Below are 20384 nucleotides of genomic sequence, written 5' to 3'. Positions count from 1 at the left end.
ATAAGTCTAGCTTATGTCAAATAACCTATCTATGCCAAGGCTTTTAGAATTGTATGTATGCAGAATGTACATAGGCAGTTGTACAATCCCAGTGACTGTGTACATGTGCGCAGGGTAATGGACCATGCAAAAGAACTGTTAGATGTCCACCCTGCCCCCTGCAAGTTTATGCACAGTTACCATACTGTACATGCAAACTGTGCATCTCTCCTTGCAGATGTACATCAAAAATTCTGTGCACCACTGCCTGCTGGCACATGCACGTGTATTTTAAGTAGCATTTTCTCCATTAAGATGAATGTCTACAAACCTGTATTATTTTGAGGTTGTTTAATGTTAAGGAATCACTAGAGTCAGAAAAAGTGTGAGGACTAGCTTGGCTTTGTAAAGGCAGGATTGTCTTTTACTAAATTGTATGAAAGTTTCTCACACAAAATCTTAAACACTAAAGAGATGTCTTTGGTACCCGTGTTGGTCTGAGACAAAAAGAAATGCAAAACTCCCTAGAACTCTTGGTTCAGAGATGACATCCCTTTTTAGACCAACTAAAATATTTTTAAAGGAGAATTTACCTTTTTAAAAGATTTTTTTTTTTGTGTGTGTGATTTCTTAGTTGGCCTAATAAAAGGTATCATCTCTGAATCAAGAGCTCTAAAGTTTTGTGTTTTTAAACACTAAAGCATAGTCTCCAGGTTGCAGAAGGCCTCTCAGAGTAGAAGTTTATTTCAGGGTTCTTGGCTGAAGACCTATGAGAGTTGGAGCTGCACTTTATTTCAGATAGGGTCAGTGATAGTGACTTTATGGATGCTCACTTTCTTGATGTAAATGTTCCCACTCCACTGAGTTCATTGGAACTGTTGTTATATTAAACAAGCTAGGATCTGTCCCATGATGTTTTCTAAAGTGACATGAATTTTCTGTTTGGAATCATTCGAAGTAAAGTAGCTTCAGTTTTTTTTTAAACATTTAATTTTTTAAAAATTTTTGTTTTTAAAGCTCTCGGATCCTTCTGATTTACCGAAGAATGCATTCAGAATTTTTTCTATGCTTGTGGAATTTTTGTGTATTGAGCATATTGATTATGCCCTGGAAACGGGACTTGCTGGTAAGCATAATTTACATAAGAATATGTCCAAATGTACTTTGTTTTAAAAGGCCTGCTTTGCCCTGCTTTAAAGGACAGGGGACCTGCTACTCAGAAGAACCTGTCAGCTGTTATGCAACAATTAAATTAAATTGCCCTTTGCTTTGCAATTAGACTTGATTAAAATTGCAACAATTTTCCTACGCTTACACTGCTAGAGAAGCACATAGAGGTACCAGTTACATCCCAGCAGCTTTTATATTGATATCCTTTGACATCAATGCTATTGTGCCATCTATCTGTACCTGAGGATTCCATTATGAAGTGGTGTATATCCATATTTTTGAGCACTTGAATAATTTATTTTTAATCTCATTAGTTTGTGTTCAGACTTGCTACAGAGAACTTCTTATGAATTTGATTGACTGGCCTGATGCAAAAATGTTTATTTTAAAGCAGGACTATCCCCCTGGTAGCATACAGGCTACATGCAGCCCAGCAGGGGTTAAATTGTGCAAACCCCCCCAGTCTCTTACCTAGCTGCTGCACCCACCGTCACTCTGGCTATAACAACAGCCAGAGTCTCTTAGCCTCCTCCTGTCTCCTCCAGTTGCTGCTTCCTGCCCCATCTTGGGGGGACAGGGGAGTGCAGCGGGATGAGCCCATGGCACATGATGCAGCAGGGGAGAAGGGTGGGGGGGGTGTAGGAGTGCAGCACAGAGGTGGAGGTCACAGGTGTGCAGTGCAGCAGGGGTGAAAGTGAGGGGTTGTGAGCAGGCAGTTGCAATGGTGGAGTGCTCATGTAGTATAGGGGTTGGGAGATCGATGTGGGTGGATGGTACAGTGGTGGTAGGGGATGTGGCTCACGCTGCTGCAGCCCCCGGGGTGTGTGGCCCCTGCTGGATTGGCCTGTGAGGCATGCGGCTCCCAACTGCTTGGAAGTTGGATGGTCTTGAGTGGAAGGGAATTAGTTGGTTTCATGCATCTGGAAGGCAAAGCTCAGTATCTTCTGAAGCTTAACTTTCATATGAGAAAACAATACGGAGATTAAAAGAAAGTGATAAATTCAAAAATCCTTTTTTTGCATCACAAGAATCAGAATGAACATTTCTTTCTGACCTGTTTCATTTTTCTCCTTTTAACGAAAGGATAAAATTCATATTTACACTCATGGTGGTAGTGTAAAAGTAGCGTTGTAGCCAAACTGGTCCAGAAATTATGTGGGAGGCAAGGATTTTTTTTGGGGTGTCTAACTCTACGACACAGTCGGTCGAAATAAGAAACGCCACCTTGCCTCTTGCATGTTTTACATTCAGTGATTTTTACATAATGAAGACTGTAGTGTATGCATTGTGTATATGTAGACACTGAACTCGGCTTATGCATGCCGGACAAGTGCATAGTTCATTTAGCTGCAAAGCACAATGCCGGTCCCAGTCTGTTGCCCATTGCTTAAGTTTTAACAATCTGGTTATCTGCATATCACTCAAGTGTGTTTTTGGCCTCGCTGTTTGGATCTTACTTGTTCTCTGTAACTGTGGTAGCTGCAACTGTCTGCTTTGTAAGTTTTTAAGTGTTCTCCCTTCACCAGCAGTGGAAACAGTGAAGGGGGGCAGTGGCTGTGAAAGGGCTGCTGGAATCCTTGAGAAAAGACTGGAGCTTCTCTGTTTCACAGCTGCCCTCTCCCTTCATTTTCAAGGCTTCTGATAGCAGCCCCAGCAGTGATTGTTGTATATTGTGCAGCTATGTAATTCACCTTTAGTGCAGTTTGCTGCCATTCTTTGATGGGCAGAATTGAGGTCAGTAGGCATTCCTTGACATTGCCATGTGTGTGGCCTGATACCATATAAGGAGTATGCTGTCTAGTTTTTTGGGGTAAAAATGTACGAAATCTCTTCTTGCAACTTAAAAGCCATTTTCAGAAATGAGGGTAGCTCTTAGGAGCCCAATTCTGACTGATTCAGGCACTTTAAAAATGTTACCCTTGCCCTTAGGAAGGACTCGGATACACGGTCTGTAGTGGTCATTTTTAATGATCTTAATGAAATGTTTCTGCCATAGGCATTCCTTCTTCTGATTCTAAGAGTGCAAACCTTTATTTCCTTGATGTTGTACACCAAGCCAATACTGTTTTCCACTTGTTTGACAAGCAGTTTAATGATCACCTAATGCCATTAATCAGGTAAGTCTGCTGGGGGCAGGAGAATGGAAATTATTTAGTTTTTGGATTTTTATATGACTACTTTCTCTCCCTGTCTTAATTGAGAGAGAGAATTTCAGTTGTTGTTTACTTAGTACAAGACACTAATTAAAGTACATTTCCCTTAACCACAATTGTTCAGGATTTTGGAGCTGGGAGCAGTAGATAGGGTGGTGTTTAACTCACATTTTTTATCAGTAGCGTAAAAGTGGTGATGTAGCTGTGATGGTCCAGAAATTATGCAAAAGGCAAGGATTTCTTAGGGTGATATGTTTAATTGGACCAAATGCGTAGTTGGAATAGAGTTAGACAAGCTTTTGAATGCAGGGCATTTTTCATATCTTGCATTCAAAAGGCCCTAAGAAATCCTTGCTGCCTCTTTTTTTTAATGAGCAAATATGAAAAGGCACTCCTTTTAGAGATACTACAGCATGTTGATGAAGGGAGCATTGCAGTGGCCAGTAAACTTATTTTGTTCACTGGCTCACCAGTCTGGCAGCAATATAAAAGTAGCATGTCCCATTCAGGAACAATTCTGTCTGAACTGCAGCAGGGTATTTTCTGTCTCTGGTTCACCAAATCCATGCACAGGTCAGCCAGCTTTTGAGGTAGGGCATCATGTAGTTGTTGACTTCTAGGACAGGTCATTTTAATCTAGGCTGGTCCTTTCAGGGTGGGGATTGATGGGGAATCCTGAAACTCCTGTTTTTAGGAGCTCCTGGAGTAAATTAAATTTGCATTATGCTTGACTACTTATTTTGTTTCTGATATTACCATAGCTCTTCTCCCAAGTTATCTGAATGCCTTCAGAAGAAAAAGGATATAATAGAACAAATGGAGGTGAAACTGGACATGGGCATTGACAGGCAAGTCAAATTTTAAATATGGCTTTATCATTTTTCTTACATTTCATTTTTAAAAGAAATGTTTCTTCCTATGAAGCTGTTGTTAAAAATGTTGAATGCATTTCTTTTTGCAATCCAGGTAGTGGATTGGAGATCACATTGAACTTTTGCCAAAAAGTGCTAATTTGGGGAGGCTGAAACTTTTCGTGCTTAATTTCTTATCTCTTACTTCATCAGTTGCTATCTTGTTTAAGCAATCTCTTGATCAGCTTTGGAACAGATCATAAAATAAACTATTTATTTGACCTTAGATAATATTTAAGTGAGGAAGAAAGAGGGAATATGAGCTAGTTAAAATAGAAAGATGTAATGCAAAACAAGAGAAATTTCCATTTATCAGTACTGAAGCGGCTTCTCACTTTTTGTTTTGCAAGTGTTTTGGGATGTGTTCCAAGGAATACCATGCAGTGCAATTTTATTAAACTACATCCGGAACGTTCACTTTAGGGTCTTCTGTCTGCTTTCCACAGCAGCTTTCTGAACAGTTAGATTTAAATAGGCTGCTTTCTAATTGAATGTACCGTTACTGTGCTCGGGGACTAAGAGAAGTTGGAACAGAAGTCTTTTGAGTGACTCATTTCCGAACCACCCTCAGAAAATCAGACTTGTCTTGCATAGAAAATGTAATGCAGAGTCACTTTCAAAGAGTGTCTATTTTAATATATTTTTTAGCATCCCTGCTTTTTATATTTAGGTGTTCTACCATTTAATGGCAATGATGAATATTAGTGTTTACTTCTTCATTACGCAATTGCCATTGTAATATAGGATTGCAGTAGAATTTGTAAATGTAAAAGCCAAATAAATGAAAATGTTCACTTTGAATATACTGTTTTTAAATGTAAAGGACACTGAATTGTATGATTGGACAGATGAAGCACATCTTGGCTGCTGAACAAAAGAAGACTGATTTTAAACCAGAAGATGAAAATAATGTTTTGATTCAGTACACTAATGTGAGTAAACTAACTGCAAATGTGGCTGTAATATACAAGGCCACTTTGAAAATAATTTGAATGATATTAGCATCTTGATTCACTCTATCGCATATTTACATTTGAATACATATGAACTTGATTCATTTTTCAGAGTTGTTTTCACTCGAATTCTCAAACTTTTTGATGTGGATTCTGAAACATGGTGGGAGCACCAGCAAGTTTGTTGCAGGATGCTAAGCAGACCCAACCAAATTTGAATAAACACAGTGAAAACAGGTCCATTTCTGTGAGGAGTACACACTATGAATTGGTATTGACCATAACTTAAGGCAAATCTCTGACACTTTTCTATTCCCATGTGGAATTGTTGAGCTCTTTTCTATGGCACTGGCAGTTACTTAGTCAGAAAAAGTAACATTTGGAATAGTACTTTAAATGTTTCAGTTCAATTTTGTTACTGAAAATGAAGAGAGCTAGAAGCAGGTGAAGAGCTAATCATTCTGTGGGAGCCACTACTATATTTTGCTGTTGATTTAATCTGAGAATTTGCTCTTAATCACTTTTAAAGAGGAAATCTTTTTCAAACTAGTTAACTTTCTTTTTTTTAAGGCCTGTGTTAAGGTCTGTGGCTATGTCAGAAAGCAGGTAGAAAAGATCAGAAAGTCTATGGATGGTAAGAATGTGGACACAGTTCTGATGGAGCTGGGAGTTCGTTTTCATCGACTTATTTATGAACATCTACAGCAGTATTCTTATAGTTGCATGGGAGGCATGCTGGCAATTTGTGATGTGGCTGAATACAGGAAGTGTGCCAAAGACTTCAAGGTAAGTGCATTTAAGTTGTGTATGGTGAAATATAGGTATACATAAAATGCATGCGTAATGAAACCATTTTTAATCAAAAATGGTCTTTTGCATGTAGTCAGTGGTTCTCAGTCTTTTCTTTTATTTATAGTTTGACTTATATTTTTATATTGCCCACTTATCAGTCCAATAGTTGATCATTTAATGTCAGTTGTAATAGCAAACTTTTTTATTTCCTGAGTGCATGTTAGAATATCTGTCTATTAACATCATTTGCATTGTCTCTCCCAGTTATGTACAAACACTCTGAATATTTCAATGTCCTTTTGTGTGGATATGGGATTGTACGTTGAAATAAAAGTTATGAGTTTCATACTGGCTCAGACTCACGTAGCACAATTTTGTGTCCAGTAGTGGCAAGCACCAGAAGCTTCCAAAGTGCAAGAAACCCTAACAAATATAACCCCACATCTATTCCCCATATTAGATCTCCTCCCAGTACCTTGAGTTAGAGGTTGCTTTAAGATCTCAAGCATATGTGAGTTAAGATCTCTCCCAAAATTTTGTTAGCATTTGCTATTATATCTCTAAGATATCCTTCCTATCCTTGTAAATATTCTATTCTTTTCTTAATTTTGCAAATAGCATCTTGTGGCTATGAGTTCCATAGTTTAATTGCATATTCCTGCAGATATTTCCTTTTATTGCTTGGAAATTTGCCACCTTTTAATTAAGTGATCTTGTTATGAGATTAGCTCCTGATTTGCATATTAAATCCTTCATTAATTGATATACTTTTAATGTACTAGGTGACTGCTGCTGCTATGGAGTGACGCATATGCCCCATCTTTGTATTGTATACAATAAAAATGTAGTTGTACTGGATAGGATATAACGTAATTTTTCACACTTCCACACTTTTATTTGGGTGCTTCCAGATGACAAATGAGTCTTCTGAGTAGAAGATAGCATCATGGCATTATAGTTGACCTTTACCTGTTTAGTTGTAAAAATACAGTTCACTTGAATATTTTGACTTTTATTCTTGTATTCTCTCTCATTCTTTTAATGCAGATCCCACTGGTGTTACAGCTATTTGATACCCTGCATGCACTTTGCAACCTTTTGGTCGTAGCCCCAGATAACTTGAAGCAGGTCTGCTCAGGAGAGCAACTTGCTAATCTGGATAAGAACATCCTTCACTCCTTTGTTCAGCTGCGTGCTGATTATAGATCTGCTCGCCTTGCTCGCCACTTCAGCTGAGAGTATGGAAGAACTGTATACCTTTGCCTGCGCCTTGGTTATTCGAAAGCACAGGGGATGATTTCTTATCAAATAGCAGTTGTAAGTTTTGCAAGACAATGACTGTTCAGAGTAATGCAGCAGCCATATTTAAACTTGACTTTTTATTTGAAGAATGTTGGCAAATATAAGCTAACGATCAGTTCAGGTTCCTTGCAAGCTAAAGTTTCCCCAGAGAGGAATTTCTGTAAAACTACTTGGTGTTGGTGTAGGGGGGCAAGTGGTGTATTGAAAGTATTGTAGTCCTCAATCCTGAATTAACAGATACCATTTATTAGATGTTAACTGCAGAGCATAGCGTAGGTAATGGATTACATAGAACAGAACTATGTAAAAACCGTCATCAATTTTAATGACTTAGACTTCAGCACAGCTAATCATAATCAAATTATCTTTGATTGGTGTTTCTAAGTCATTTCATTCTTTCAAAATGTTATCCCACTCAATGTAATTTCTTGCTTTAATTAGCTTGGAATTTCTTTGAGATAGAGGAGTAACAGTATCCCAAGAAAGATGTAATTTATTCATTGTATAGAACTTTAAGTGAAACTGAAATGGTAAAGGTTTTTGCACCTAACTGTAAGAAGCCTGCTGGAATGTATTAGTTTTGTATGAACTCCTGAAAACTCTTGTTTTACTGTTTGATACTGGCACGTTTAACTCGATATGTTCCTGACTGAATACCACCCTGTTGATTGTAGACTTCATTACTGCAGAGGTGAAGGTGCCCGTTGTCAACCAGAAAAGAACCTTGTATGTTGTTTTGTATATTAGCGAGATTGTAACAGAAGTCAGAGGAAGAAATATTCATCTGTTCGCTCTAGCCAAAATCCAGAACTGAAATGTTCCACTCTAAACAGAATTCATCTTCAGTTGCTGAGTGATGTGGCATCGCTGAAGGTGCAGAAACTGCTCTTTCACCCCTCTACCTTAAGACTGGGGACTGCTACTTCTGTGTGCTCTCTTTAGACCATAGAAATCTACTCAAGGTGCCTCTGAAATGATGGATCCATGGTGGGTGCAGTATTTGAAATGAAGCAGTGGGGATGATGAAGCCCTTGGGGTAATTTTTCCCAGTGGTTGACAGTTCTGTAGTAAGCAAAGGTATTTTCCAGAGTGAAGTCCTCTGGAAACCAGGTAGGAACTGCACTGTTTCAGAGTCCTCCCCAACTGCACTCATCTCATCCCTCAGCAAATCATCTCCAGCACTCTGTCTTAATTCTCTGTGGATTCAGCATAGTTATTTAGACTTTCTCCCATCCTTCAGAGTAGGTTTTCTGAAAAACTGTCTTTTTTTTCCTCAAACGTATAATAAGAATCTTTTGAAATTTTTACAACTTCCCATCTCTAGTTAATATTGACAAACCTTTTTTTTTGCTTCGGTTTATATTTAACAGAGTAGTCTTGGTAAGCAAGAGAAATATTCTGCCAGGTTTTCTCAAAGGATTCTGGGAAACTTTGGCAGCTTTGTTTGGCTGCAGAGTGCTCTTTCTTGGCCATGGCAGCACCACAAAGAGTTGTGGACACTGGAGGAGGCACTTGCTTGTACTGTTGCCATTTTTTTGAAAGCTCTGATGTGAATTCCAATTATACCTCTCTGTTACCTCTGTAACTTAAAGCCAACAATTTTCAAGGCTGTGGTTTTACTAACCAATATGAGATCTTTGTACAAAAACTGTCAATTTGTAAACACTTCTAGAACAGTAAACATCATTTTAAGACTGCATATCACAGAAGTGCTTCAAAATGTCTTGTAAGTTTGTTGTGAGTTATTTTAAAGATGTATAAAATGTACTCACCGTGTTCTTGCATTATTAGCTGTATTTTCCACGCATAAATTCAGTGCAATATTCTCCATTTTTAACCTATTTAAAATAATGAGGCAGCAAGTGGTAGGCAAATACGTTAAAACTTAGACATGTAAACACTTCCTCAATAAAAAAAAAAAAAATTCTCTCCAGATGCCTTTTTTTCCCATTTCATTCCATTTCCACTTTGTTTAAAAAAAATCTTTATACTCAATTGTATAGACCCCTTCTATTGAAAAATCAATAAAAGTAATTTTACTGATTAAATCCGTCAGTAGTGTGGGCCTTCCCTTCCCACCCCTTGGGGAAAAAAACCCCATACAAAACAAACCATTTATATAAGAGACTAGTTATCAGGAAGTTTACTTTGAAATAAAATTTGAGTTGGGGTGGGGAAGCTATAATCTTTATACATTTTTCTGTTTATAGCTATTATAGCATGTAATTTAGGAAAATATTTCCAGTAGCTTTTGAATACAATAGAAGTACTATCCAAAATTCAAATATGCCCTTTTATGCTCATGTAATGAGTTAAAGTGCTACCTTTCTAATGCTCTCTCTTAGAACATTGGCATTTAACGGGCCAGCTGCCAATTGAACGCTTGAGAGGAGGTGCGTGTATGTGTGTGTAATTATGCTGTCTCCAATGGGTAAAAATGGTTTTGCACTAAATTATCATAGGTTGGAAATGAGCTGCGTGTGTTTTTTTTGTTTTATTTTGTTTTTTTTACAAGTCCTATAATTTATTAACGTGACTTGGTGTTGTGTTCTGTTTGCATTTTCATGGAGGGTAAAAAAATGAGCAGCCACTCTAACCACATGACTCAACCAGTAGAAAATATAGGAACATTGAGAAACAGAGGAGGCGGAGAAAGGGAAGACCTAGGTATTTGGAAACAGAGGGTTTTAAAAAGACTGTGAAGATGACATGGACTAAAAAGATCTACAGGATAAGCTATTGTAAGTGTAGAAGCCCAGTATGTGGATGGGGAAATCTAGCGACCTTAAAATATGATTAACAGGAGCCTGGCACATATATCAGCATTAGAGGAGAATAAACAGGATTGTGAGCAGCGTTCTGTCTGATCCTATCCTTGTTTTAAATGAGCCTCTAGAGAAGGGAAAATGGTTAAAGTGACTCACTTTGGAGCTACTGATTGACCTTGGAATCTTTTTAATTCAATTGTAAAGGGCTTTCCCTATTCAGAGCATAAATCTGTTCAGAAGGACAGAGCTATGCTGTAAATGTTGTGTCCACTTCTTTCCCTGTCAGGGCTACAGCACTCTATGTAGATGGTAAGAGGTGGTTTGACTTGAGCTCTGCAGCATGTCAGATTAGTGCCTGCTTAAGAACCAAGATACAACCTTGGTTTTTGTCTTTACCCTTATGAAGCATCACTAGGCTGCTTAAGTGTTGCAGGTAACTGAAAAGTGTAATTAGAGTTGGCTGTGGGGCAAGTCTCCATCTTTTGAATGGAACTGGGGTCTCAAAGATGGCCAGTTTGCTCGTTCTCCACTCTTTGCTAGGGAAAGAGCTTAATTTCCTACGACTCTTGTTGTATATTGTCAAAAGTATTTCTCCTCCATTTGTGAGGGAAATGCAAGGAGAAATGTTCCTTCCTTTCTTTGGAAGTGTGCGCCAAAGCCCTCTGCTTGCTGCTCAGCAGCCTGGGATCTTCCCTTCACTTCCTCCCACTACCTGTGGTCAGCCTTTGCAGCCTCTGCCCTCCATGATGCATTGCAGAGGCGAGCGGAGTGGAAGAGCCAGTGCTCTTTGTCCCTAGTTTTTAGCTTTTTTCAGGGACTAGGGAGCCAGATTTCTTGCTTTTGGGGTGGTTGTTGCTGTGTCTTATTATTATTATTATTCATGTATCAGGGACAGAAGGGCCACGTTTGCCTCTTCCATCTCCCACCCTCATAGCAGGTAGAAGAGCACCAGTACTACCCCCCTATCTTCCCATGCTAATTCAGCTCCCTTGGACTTTGAAGACGAGCCTTTACCCACCAGTACCCTCACTATCCAGGTGGGAATCCTTGTTGCTACTCCACCTTACATCTACTAAAGAGCAGCAGAAGAACTGTCTGTCCCTACTGTGACACCCAAAAGGAGCCCTCTACCTGAACAGCAGGGCTTCCAAGAGGCCTCAGAAGACTTTATTTCTTATGAATCCAATGAAATCCTAAGCTGTTCCTCTTTGTTTAACATTAACATTTCCCATGTCCTCTGCAATGTTTTGGGCTCTTCAGTGGACATATCTCCCATAATGCAGTACATATTTTCCCCTGTCGTGGCTGCATGATGTAACCTGAGTACTTGTAGCCTGGCCTACAAAGGGAAAATGCTGGTACCAGGTTTCTGAACTGCACTGCCCAAGAGTTGCTGCACCACTACTGTGGAAGGAGGTTTCACAGCCAACTTTCTCCACATCTGAAGATTTTCAGGTTAGTTTAATAAAACACAGTGAAACATTTTAGTTTCAGATGAGTGGGGAAGTTCTGCCTTGGTTGCAAAGGTCCATGTGATATTTGAGAATCAAAAATCTTGGAAGTTTCTATTCAAAACATCAGCTTAAAAGAAATATTGAAATGTTACCAATTCCATTCAGGTGGAGTCTTAGCCCCCTTGCACAGAATGGTTAGGCTGAGGCCCAGGGGCTAAATAATTTAGTCTTGTAACTGCTGGTTAGAATAGGTTCCTGATTCTCAGCCCTGTGTTCAAGGTTAGACCCCATATCCTCCACACAGGAGGAATTCATCCATCCCTGTTGTGGAAGGGAGGATGCAGAGAGGCTGCATGGTGGGGAGGGGGCGCGGATGGTCTTTAAAATAATTTCCCAATGGTGCCTACGTACCACCTCAAGCAATTGCCAAAAGATCCACATTTTCAAGCTTTTCTTCACAGCCTCAAAGGCTGAGCCCCTTGATGCTTTTCAGGTGAAAGCTGAGGTTCTCACGTAAGGCAATTACTGAAGGAGCTGGCAAATTAAGAAATAAACCCAATATTGTGGGACGGACTGTCAGAATATAGCAAGTGTATATGCAGGGAGTTTCTGCGGGAGGAACGGACAGAGGCTGCTGATGTAGTCGGGCTTTCCCACCTTCTGGCTGGTTGGTACAGTTCTTCACCTCAACCTCGCTTTGTCTGATCTCAGTGGTCCCCAACCCTACCCTCTCACCTCTTCTCTCCCCTCCCCTCTATGTTTGTTGCCCCCACCTACCCAAACCCCAGCCAAGGATTATTTTTTAACTAAAATCATAGCATTTGCAGACATGCCCCCTGTTCAAATCTGCTTACAGTGTATCCTTCTCGACATGCATCAGCTTTGCCTATTTGGATAGTAAGCTACTGAGAGGAGAAACTGTCTATTCTAAGGGGTCAAGCACCAGTGAACTGCATCCTTGACTTGGTGCACCAATATTGATGGGATGAGAAATGGATTTCCCTTTCCAAACTGTTTTTGCTCTTCTTTCATGCAACTCAATCGCTCGGGTTTTTTATGGCTGGGATAGATTTCATCCTGTGCCTTTTGGATATCTCCAGACCTGGTTCTGAAGCAGCAAACGAAGTTGCTTGTTTCCCACCTTTGTTGCATTCCAACAAGTTCGGTGGAAAATCTGTGCTTCTACTAAAATGAGCCATTTTTGTGTGTCTCTGGAAACACCCAAAAAGAGGTAGACAACTCTGAGTGAAGGTGTGCTCAGAAGCCTTTTACTAGTGCATGGCTATGGCATGCTGCATATAATAAGCAACCAACTTTGCCTAGAGAAGAGGATACACTAATGAGCTCAATTGAACTAGTGTGTTAGAAAGTGTATTGCCAATTTAAGGGCAGTAATACTGAACTTTGCATGGTGATTTTCCCTCCCCCCCAGTGCCTTGCTGCCATTGCAAAGCCAGATAATATGAGGTTTTTATTTGAAATGTTTTTATAACATTCATTTTATTGTAAGCAGTTCATTAAAATAACTTGCTAAGTCTAAGTGGCTTTTTGAAGGTTGCTCATTCTGCTTATCCAACCAAAGTCAATTTGAGTATGAATATATAACATTTTACTTATGATGGCAAACAACTTCAGAGAAGGCACATTTATTTTGGAAGCATAGATTCAAACTAGACAGCAATGATGCATTACAAATATATAATTATTTGCACTAATATTTGAGCAGGTGGAATGGATTAGTACATGGTCAACATTATATTGCTGATAACATGTATTTTTCTATATTAATATGTACTGTGCAACATGTATTAAAATTGTCAATAATTCATTTTAGCAGAGATAGTAATATTTATATTGCTGTGTTCTAGAGACGGCAGAGCGAATTGTTAAAATGTTTAAAGCTGGGCAACATTTTAACTTAGGAGAAAGTTAACTTTGGTTCTTCTGACATTTCGAAAGGAAGGGCAGTAAATAGATAGCAGACAAGTTTTAGGGCACCCAGTACCCTTCCTCAAGTCCCTTGAAATGTTATTCAAAAAATGTTCCTTGGGTCCCGAGTAGGATTTCTGGTCCAACCCATGTCCTCTCACAATGTCTGCAATCTGGTGATTAGGGTGAGAAGACCCGGGTTTGAGTCCCTGTTTGACTCGGGAAGACCCGAGACTCCATCACGAATGTTCTGAACGATGTTTTATTGCCTAGTCCTGTTTTTAAATGTACTTTTGGAAATGTTGCCTACCCAAAAACTACAAGCCACTCCTGGAGAATCTTGGCCTGTCTCATACAGAACTTTATTCTGGCTTGCTAGGACATCTTTCCATAAATCTCCCAGTGGAAGTTTATAAGCCAGTAGACAGTTCTCCCTTCGTGAAGAAATCTATTAGAGATGCAGAGTTAATTACCATTCTATCCCAGTCTAGTATCCCAGGGAAAATAGACAAAGATGGGTTGTCCTTCTATCCTAGTAATGGCAATTTGTAGGAATAGGCAGGCAATGCAGTTTAAAGCAGTCTTTGGGCTGCTCTAATCTATTCAAAGAACCCCCAAAGCAGCTCCCCGCCTGCCCTGTCCTGGGCTAGTTTTTCCTAGCTGGTAGTTTCAGTGCCAGATTTCTTAATGTCTGCCTTGAGGGTGTCCTTCAAGCATTTTGTCTGGCCCTTGTGCGTGCTTTGTCCTTGGCTGAGTTGGGAGTATAGCAGTTATTTTGGTAAACGTGCATCAGGCCTGCGCGCACAGTGCCCTGTCCAGCACAGCAGATATTGAATAATCAACACTTCTATACTGGAGGTGTTAGCGTTGGTGAGGATGCTGGCATTTATGCAACAATCTTCCTACTCTGTGCCAAGGATCTTCCAGAGGTGGTGCTGGTGATGGCATTCTAGCATTTTCAGGTGTCCCTATAGGTCACCCAAGTTTCACAACCATAGAGTAGAGTTGGGATTGCCACAGCGTTATATAGCAGGAGCTTTGTTTGAGTTCTGATGTTGCAATTGCTGAACACATGATTCGACCTCCTGAAGGCTGAGCTGGCACATCAGATCCTATACTGGATCTCCTCATAGATGTTGGACAGTATTATCCTACGGTGGAGTTGGTTAATTTACTGCGCCCTAATACAGGTACACATGTGGATGGTGACACTTTACTGTGGAGCTCATTAGTCAACTCTGCAGTAAAGTGCATGTGTAAATGCACCGAGTTTGAGCAATTAGTTTCTTTACTTATGTAACGTGAAGCTTGCCATTTTGGCTGGAGGGCCACTTAATGAGTTTTGGTGAGCTGTTGAGCGCCGCATAGGTAGTCCTGCCCCTTGATAGCTGCCCCGCCCCCTGGTTGCCATATTGGGACAGGAAGTCCCACCCCTAACCTTGGCCACCAGAAGTCCTACCACTTGCCCTGGAAGTACTCCTTTAGGGACAGGCGGGGGCTGCCGTCTTGGAACAAGAAGAAAAACTCAAATCATATACTAAAAAAATCAAACATCTACTATAACCTTTTAATTTTATTTAACTTTTTTTTTATCTTGATTTATGTGCATTTGCATAGAGTATATAGAGGCAATTGCATAATAGCTCAAAATACAGCCTTACTCGAATAGCGTGTGTAGTGGGGAACTGCCTGCTGCCGGGATGGGATGGGCAAGGCTGGCTCTGCTGCGCTGTGCGGTTTCCGACTGCAAGGGCAGGACCTGCGTGGCATGGAGCCAGCCCGGCCCATCCCTGCAACACGGGGTTTCAGGCCGCAAGGCCAGGACCCGTGCGGCACAGCGCGGAACCAGCTGGGCCTCTCCTTCTGGCAGCACATGGTTCCTGGCTGCAAGACCAGGACCCACACGGCACAGTTTAGGACCTGCTTGGCCCTTTGGTGCGCTAGAGTGCCAGGAGCTGCAGGAAGTCCCACACCATCAGGCCGGGCCGGGTCCGTGTGGCTCCACATGGTGCTTTTGGCACTTTAGCTGCAAGCGGCACATGGAGGCGCAGAGCCAGAGTCCCATGAGCCTCAGAGAGTGGGGCGATTGCTGGTGGTCCTTCTGCCCCCTCCCCACCCGCCCCGGGCCTGTTCTTATCTGAAATTCAGCTCTCGGACAAGGGAGGGTGGGGGAATAGCCACGGGGTGCCAGGGGCAGAAGCATCCGCTAGCCAGAAGCTTCTGGTGGTGGGGGCAGAGCAGGGTGGAAAGGGTCAGGTTGGGGTTGGGTTCATTGTGTTGCAACTAGAGCCTGAGCTGCTTGCTGCTGCAGCTGGTGGCTCCTGCCACCGGTGCTTCATCGGCTTTCAGACAGGCAGCCATCGGCAGGTAATAAGGCCCCATGACCCGGATAGCATGGCTTGGTGGGCCGGATCTGGGCCGTGAGCCATATTTTGCCCGCCCCTGCCATAGAGCCTAAAGCCTGCAAAATGAAGCAGTTGCCACATTTGAGAGAAAATAAGCAAGCTTCTGGGCTGAAATGGGGTTTATCAGAAGGGAGTAGCTATTTTTGAATGCGTCTATGCAGATTTTATGTTGTTTAAATAAGTTTAATATCTGAAGGTCTAAATTAGTTAAAGTGGCACTTTGGAGCAGCTACATAGAAATAATAATGGCAATCACAAACCAACCTCTATGCTCAATTGTTAGATACATTTTAAGTTGGTAAACTTAAGCTAGGAACAGACATTGGCTTTGTCCCAGGACAAGTTGTGCCTATGTTTGTCCTGGGATTGGTGTGTATACGCATTACCCTTCTTATTTGGGTTTTAGTGAGCAATTGAATGCACTGCTGTTTTTCTGCCATTGATGCAATCCAAGGACAACCATTCAGATGCACTTTGTGATGTCCTGGAATGAACTTTTTTTTTATCCCGTTAACTGTTTTAGGGTTTGTCCCAGGACAACAGATGTGGATGTCTGAAGGACCATACTTTAGTCAAGGAGAAAATGGTTTCTTCCAAGACAAATGTGATGTTTGATGAATGTGATGAATGATTTAAAGCTAACATTAGGACAGGCATATATCTTGTATGGATTGCCTTTTTGGGGAAATTAGACACTATCATTCATTAAATTGAAAACGATACTTTTCTGCAAATTAAAAAGTAAATTCGAGTTCTTTTTGGGGACACGATGTCCAAACCCCTCAGATATGAAGTATACTGGATGACCCTCTTTACAAAGATGATGGAAGCACTTAGCCTAACTAAAAGAAATGACTTTTCCAGGCCAAATGATAAAAACAAGGAATAAAGAATCCCGAAGGAATAGGGAGGAAAGATTTGTGTGAAAAGGAGGAAAGCTGTGGGATTCTCCATAGGAAACGATTCCAAAGTGTACGCTCAGATTATACCACCAGGGGGAGAATCTTTTACAGGAGTGATACACTCCAAAAGTTAGTTACTCATTTAAGACCCCACAAATGTATTGAGAGAACCCGAGCTATTCTTTGTGCAACTAATAATGCAATCCATGTTGCTGCGTTCAATTCAGACCCACCGTATGAGGTAGAGTACATGAAGGTGGGCAGCGATGTGTTTTGTTTCATACGAAAATGGCACATTTAGAAACATTAGGAGCCTAGCTCTAAAGAAGGCGGCAAAAAACCCTAAGTGAATGCTTAATGCTCAGCTGTTAACTCATGCTGGGAGGGCAGAAATGAACAGCAGCATCAGCTAAGGAAGAGTGTTCATCTTGACTCCTTATTTCCAGGTTTGAATCAGATCATTAAATAAAGCTTAAAATGGTTCCCCCATCCTTTCCCTGCTTCTTACAAATTCTTAAGAGACTGTAAAGCAAGGCTTAGAAAATTGTGTACGAGTTGCACAATGTAGTATCAGTGCAGTATTTAAAACCCATATGGAAGTGTAGATCTGAAGGTGTCTGTGTAGTGGCTGACAATCTGCTCTGTGCTGGACAATACACAAAATATAGTCCCTGCCCTGAAGAGCGTATAGCATATAAAAATAGACCAAGAAAAGGCTGGCTGTACTGGAGAACCCAGAAGAGGAGATAACGTAATGGGATTATTCTGATGTTCCTTTATTTTATTTTTTGACACGGAGCCATGTGAATTCTTGGAGATGGAGCGTCGCTGGGGTGGGTGAAACATGGGTGCTGAAAAGAACTAATATGCTCCCCAGCATGGTAGATGACAGAAATGGAAGAACAGGGAAACTATGATTAGCCATGCTCGGAAACAAATTATTAAGGCCTGTTCTTGCAAAAAATACCCCCCAACAAAACAGTGTTGTCATCTAAATCCTCCTCAGCCTCAGTGGGGGGGAAGCGGCCCCTAGACCGCGAAGGGCTTCAGCTTAACGTTGCTGCAGTGCAGAAGGCCATCTATTGTATCTTAGGTAAATATACTGCACATACCTGCACAGCCACAGTAGAAAGTTTTCTTGACTTCCAACAAAAAAGGAAGCAGATGGAGACTCTCGCGTTCCCTGGCCTAGCCCATGTCCACAGTTAGAATTTCACTGACCATAAACAATTTCTTTTGCATGATGATCCCTATGATCCCGCAATACAGCTGGTGAGAGGATAGCGCTCATATGAAAGTGGGATGCTCAATTTGCCTTCTCCTTGTGTGTCACCGAGAGCTTGGCCAGGGCTTCTCTTTGTTTTTATGTGGCAATGCCTGTGAGCAGTGAAGTATCCTGTGCCGATTTTGAAAACTCAGCTCCTTTCTATAGGACAGGCAGGAACCTGGGAAGAGTGACCGTCTCATTGACTGGTAAAGAAGCGAAGGTGAGTTAAGGCTTATTTAATAGCATTTGAAATCCTGTGGAGTAGTCGGAGCTGTAAGGTTCCCACTAGCTCCTGGAAAGTAAGCAGTGCTTGATCCTCTGTGGTATCAAGTTAGACTTGGATCCTAAATTTCACCAGCACCCCAGTGAAGTGGCCAGTCATTAACTTGTGGCATGGGAAGCCTGTATGTGTGGCACCTGGGAGAATGGGGAGGAGATGGGCAGAAAGCAGAGCAGCAAATCGGGCAGGGAGCACAAGGCTGGAAGCAGAACTGCTGCGGAGCAGCAGTTTGGGCACCGGAAGGGGATTGGAGTTGCACTTGGGAAGGGTGTGGGGCTAATTTGTGGCGCACCTACCAAAAAAGGTTGGTCCCACTGCTGGAACTGCTGGTAGTTTACAAGTCAACAAAATCACCTGGGGCCCTGCTATTCATTCAAATAAAGTTAGCTAGAAACAAGCTATAGAGGTGTTAAACACTTTCAAGCACTAACTTTGTAGCTGGTTGGCTCTTTGTATAATTGAATAGCCATTTTTTATGTTGTGATAATTACAGTGCATGTGTGTCCAGTCTACATGTATTGCCTGATTTAACCAGTTACTGGCATAATATATGTAAAGTGTAGCAGGGGCCTCAAAAACAGCTGCACTCCATAACTTGACACTTGGGCTTTGCCCATAGAGTGGTGTCTCCTAGGTGGATAGCTAGGTTTCATTTCTCCCCTGTCAAAGGCAGTACAACTGACATGATTTTGTTAGAAAGTGTAATGAAGCAAAGAAGGATTAGACTGAACACCCTTAGAAAGTAGCAGCAGGGGAGCCTTTGGACCCCTTTGTCAGGGCTGCAGGTCTATGTGGTTAGGTTGGCATTGCACAGCTTCTGGGTTTATCACCTAGGAGAGTGATGTGCAGAGGGCTGGCTCAAAATGTGGAATGATGCAGGCCCAAAGGCATAAGGCCAGATCCTGTTCCATGTTTTAAGTATCTAAATGAGATCCTATCCCACCCTGCTTGAGTTGCTGGAAAACTGTTGGTGCCAGAAGTGGGTGAGTCCTCTCCCTGCGCCCCCTCACTATGTTTTATGACTTAACCTTAAGGCTAAAATGAAGGCACATTGCAAAAGTAACAGGGAGCTGAGCAGGGTGGAAAAGGATCACACATTAGATGCCTAATAAGTAGAAACATAGAAAATGAGGGTTGGAAGGGACCTCAGGAGGTCACATCTAGTCCAACCCCCTGCCCAAAGAAGGACCAGCCCCAACTAGATCAACCCAGCCAGGGCTTTGTCTAGTTGGGTCTTAAAAATCGCCAGGGATGGAGAGTCCACAACCTCTCCAGGTAATCTGTTCCAGTGCCTTACTACCCTCCTGGTGAGAGTTTTTCTTGATATCTAACCTAAACTTCCCTTGCTGCCACTTGAGCCCATTGCTCCTTGTTCTGTCATCTGCCACCACTGAGAACAGTCCAGCTCCATCCTCTCTGAAACCACCCTTTAGGGAGTTGAAGGCTGCTGTTAAATCCCCTCTGTCTTCTCTTCTCCAGATTAAATAAGCCCAGCTGCCTCAGCCTCTCCTCATTAGTCATGTCCCCCAGCCCCTAAACCATTTTTGTTGCCCTCCGCCGGCCTCTCTCCAATTTGTCCACATCCTTTCTGTAGTGGGGGCTCCAAAAGTGGATACGGTACTCCAGCTATGACCAGTGCTGGATAGAGGAGAACAATCACTTCCCTCCATCTTCTGGCAACACTCCTACTAACCAGACATGTCCCATTGTGTTTCCCAAGTTACTTTTGTAGTTTGTAGCCTGCAGGCATAGGAATGAGTTGGAGAAGGAGAATGACTGACTGTGGGCAATGGTGATCAGTGCATGAAGCTGTGCCAGCAGTGGGGCCTATTTCAGTCCAGGTATGTGGAAGCCTTCCATCTGAGTGTATTCTTCAGCAGTTGGAAATTTCTACAAGTTAGGAACCAGTTTTGGGTGGACAAAACTGTTTCCATTCACAGTATGGGACTTGAAATGAGCCAGGTGGCAGATGAGCCTGGTCATCACTCTACCTTTTAAAGATGGCTTCAGGATCCTAGGCTCTCCCACCATCCTTTGGGGAAGAGGTAGTATGGGTGGTAGTGTCTAGGAGCTTAGCTGGTGATCGGTTAACTGGTTCCTCTTTGCATGTAGAAGACTC

At 41.7% G+C, this 20384-nt stretch overlaps 1 protein-coding gene across 1 annotated transcript in view; it reads left to right on the top strand.

Annotated features, from left to right (window-relative positions):
- The window catches only part of EXOC5 (exocyst complex component 5), a 41900-nt gene extending 32585 nt beyond the window's left edge, over window positions 1-9315 (top strand). The window contains exons 13-18 of the mRNA XM_090034268.1: window positions 997-1105; window positions 3146-3266; window positions 4064-4150; window positions 5037-5145; window positions 5737-5952; window positions 7006-9315. Coding sequence (XP_089890394.1) covers window positions 997-1105; window positions 3146-3266; window positions 4064-4150; window positions 5037-5145; window positions 5737-5952; window positions 7006-7194 — 831 coding nt within the window. The 3' untranslated portion in view covers window positions 7195-9315. The remainder of the gene's footprint in view (window positions 1-996; window positions 1106-3145; window positions 3267-4063; window positions 4151-5036; window positions 5146-5736; window positions 5953-7005) is intronic.
- The last annotated feature ends 11069 nt before the right edge of the window (window positions 9316-20384 follow it).

Source organism: Crocodylus siamensis, chromosome 2 (genome assembly GCF_052110815.1).
Source record: "Crocodylus siamensis isolate JL-2025a chromosome 2, ASM5211081v1, whole genome shotgun sequence".
NCBI classification, from domain to species: domain Eukaryota; kingdom Metazoa; phylum Chordata; order Crocodylia; family Crocodylidae; genus Crocodylus; species Crocodylus siamensis.
Note: the sequence above shows the minus strand (reverse complement) of the source record. Positions and strands in the feature narration are given on the sequence as shown.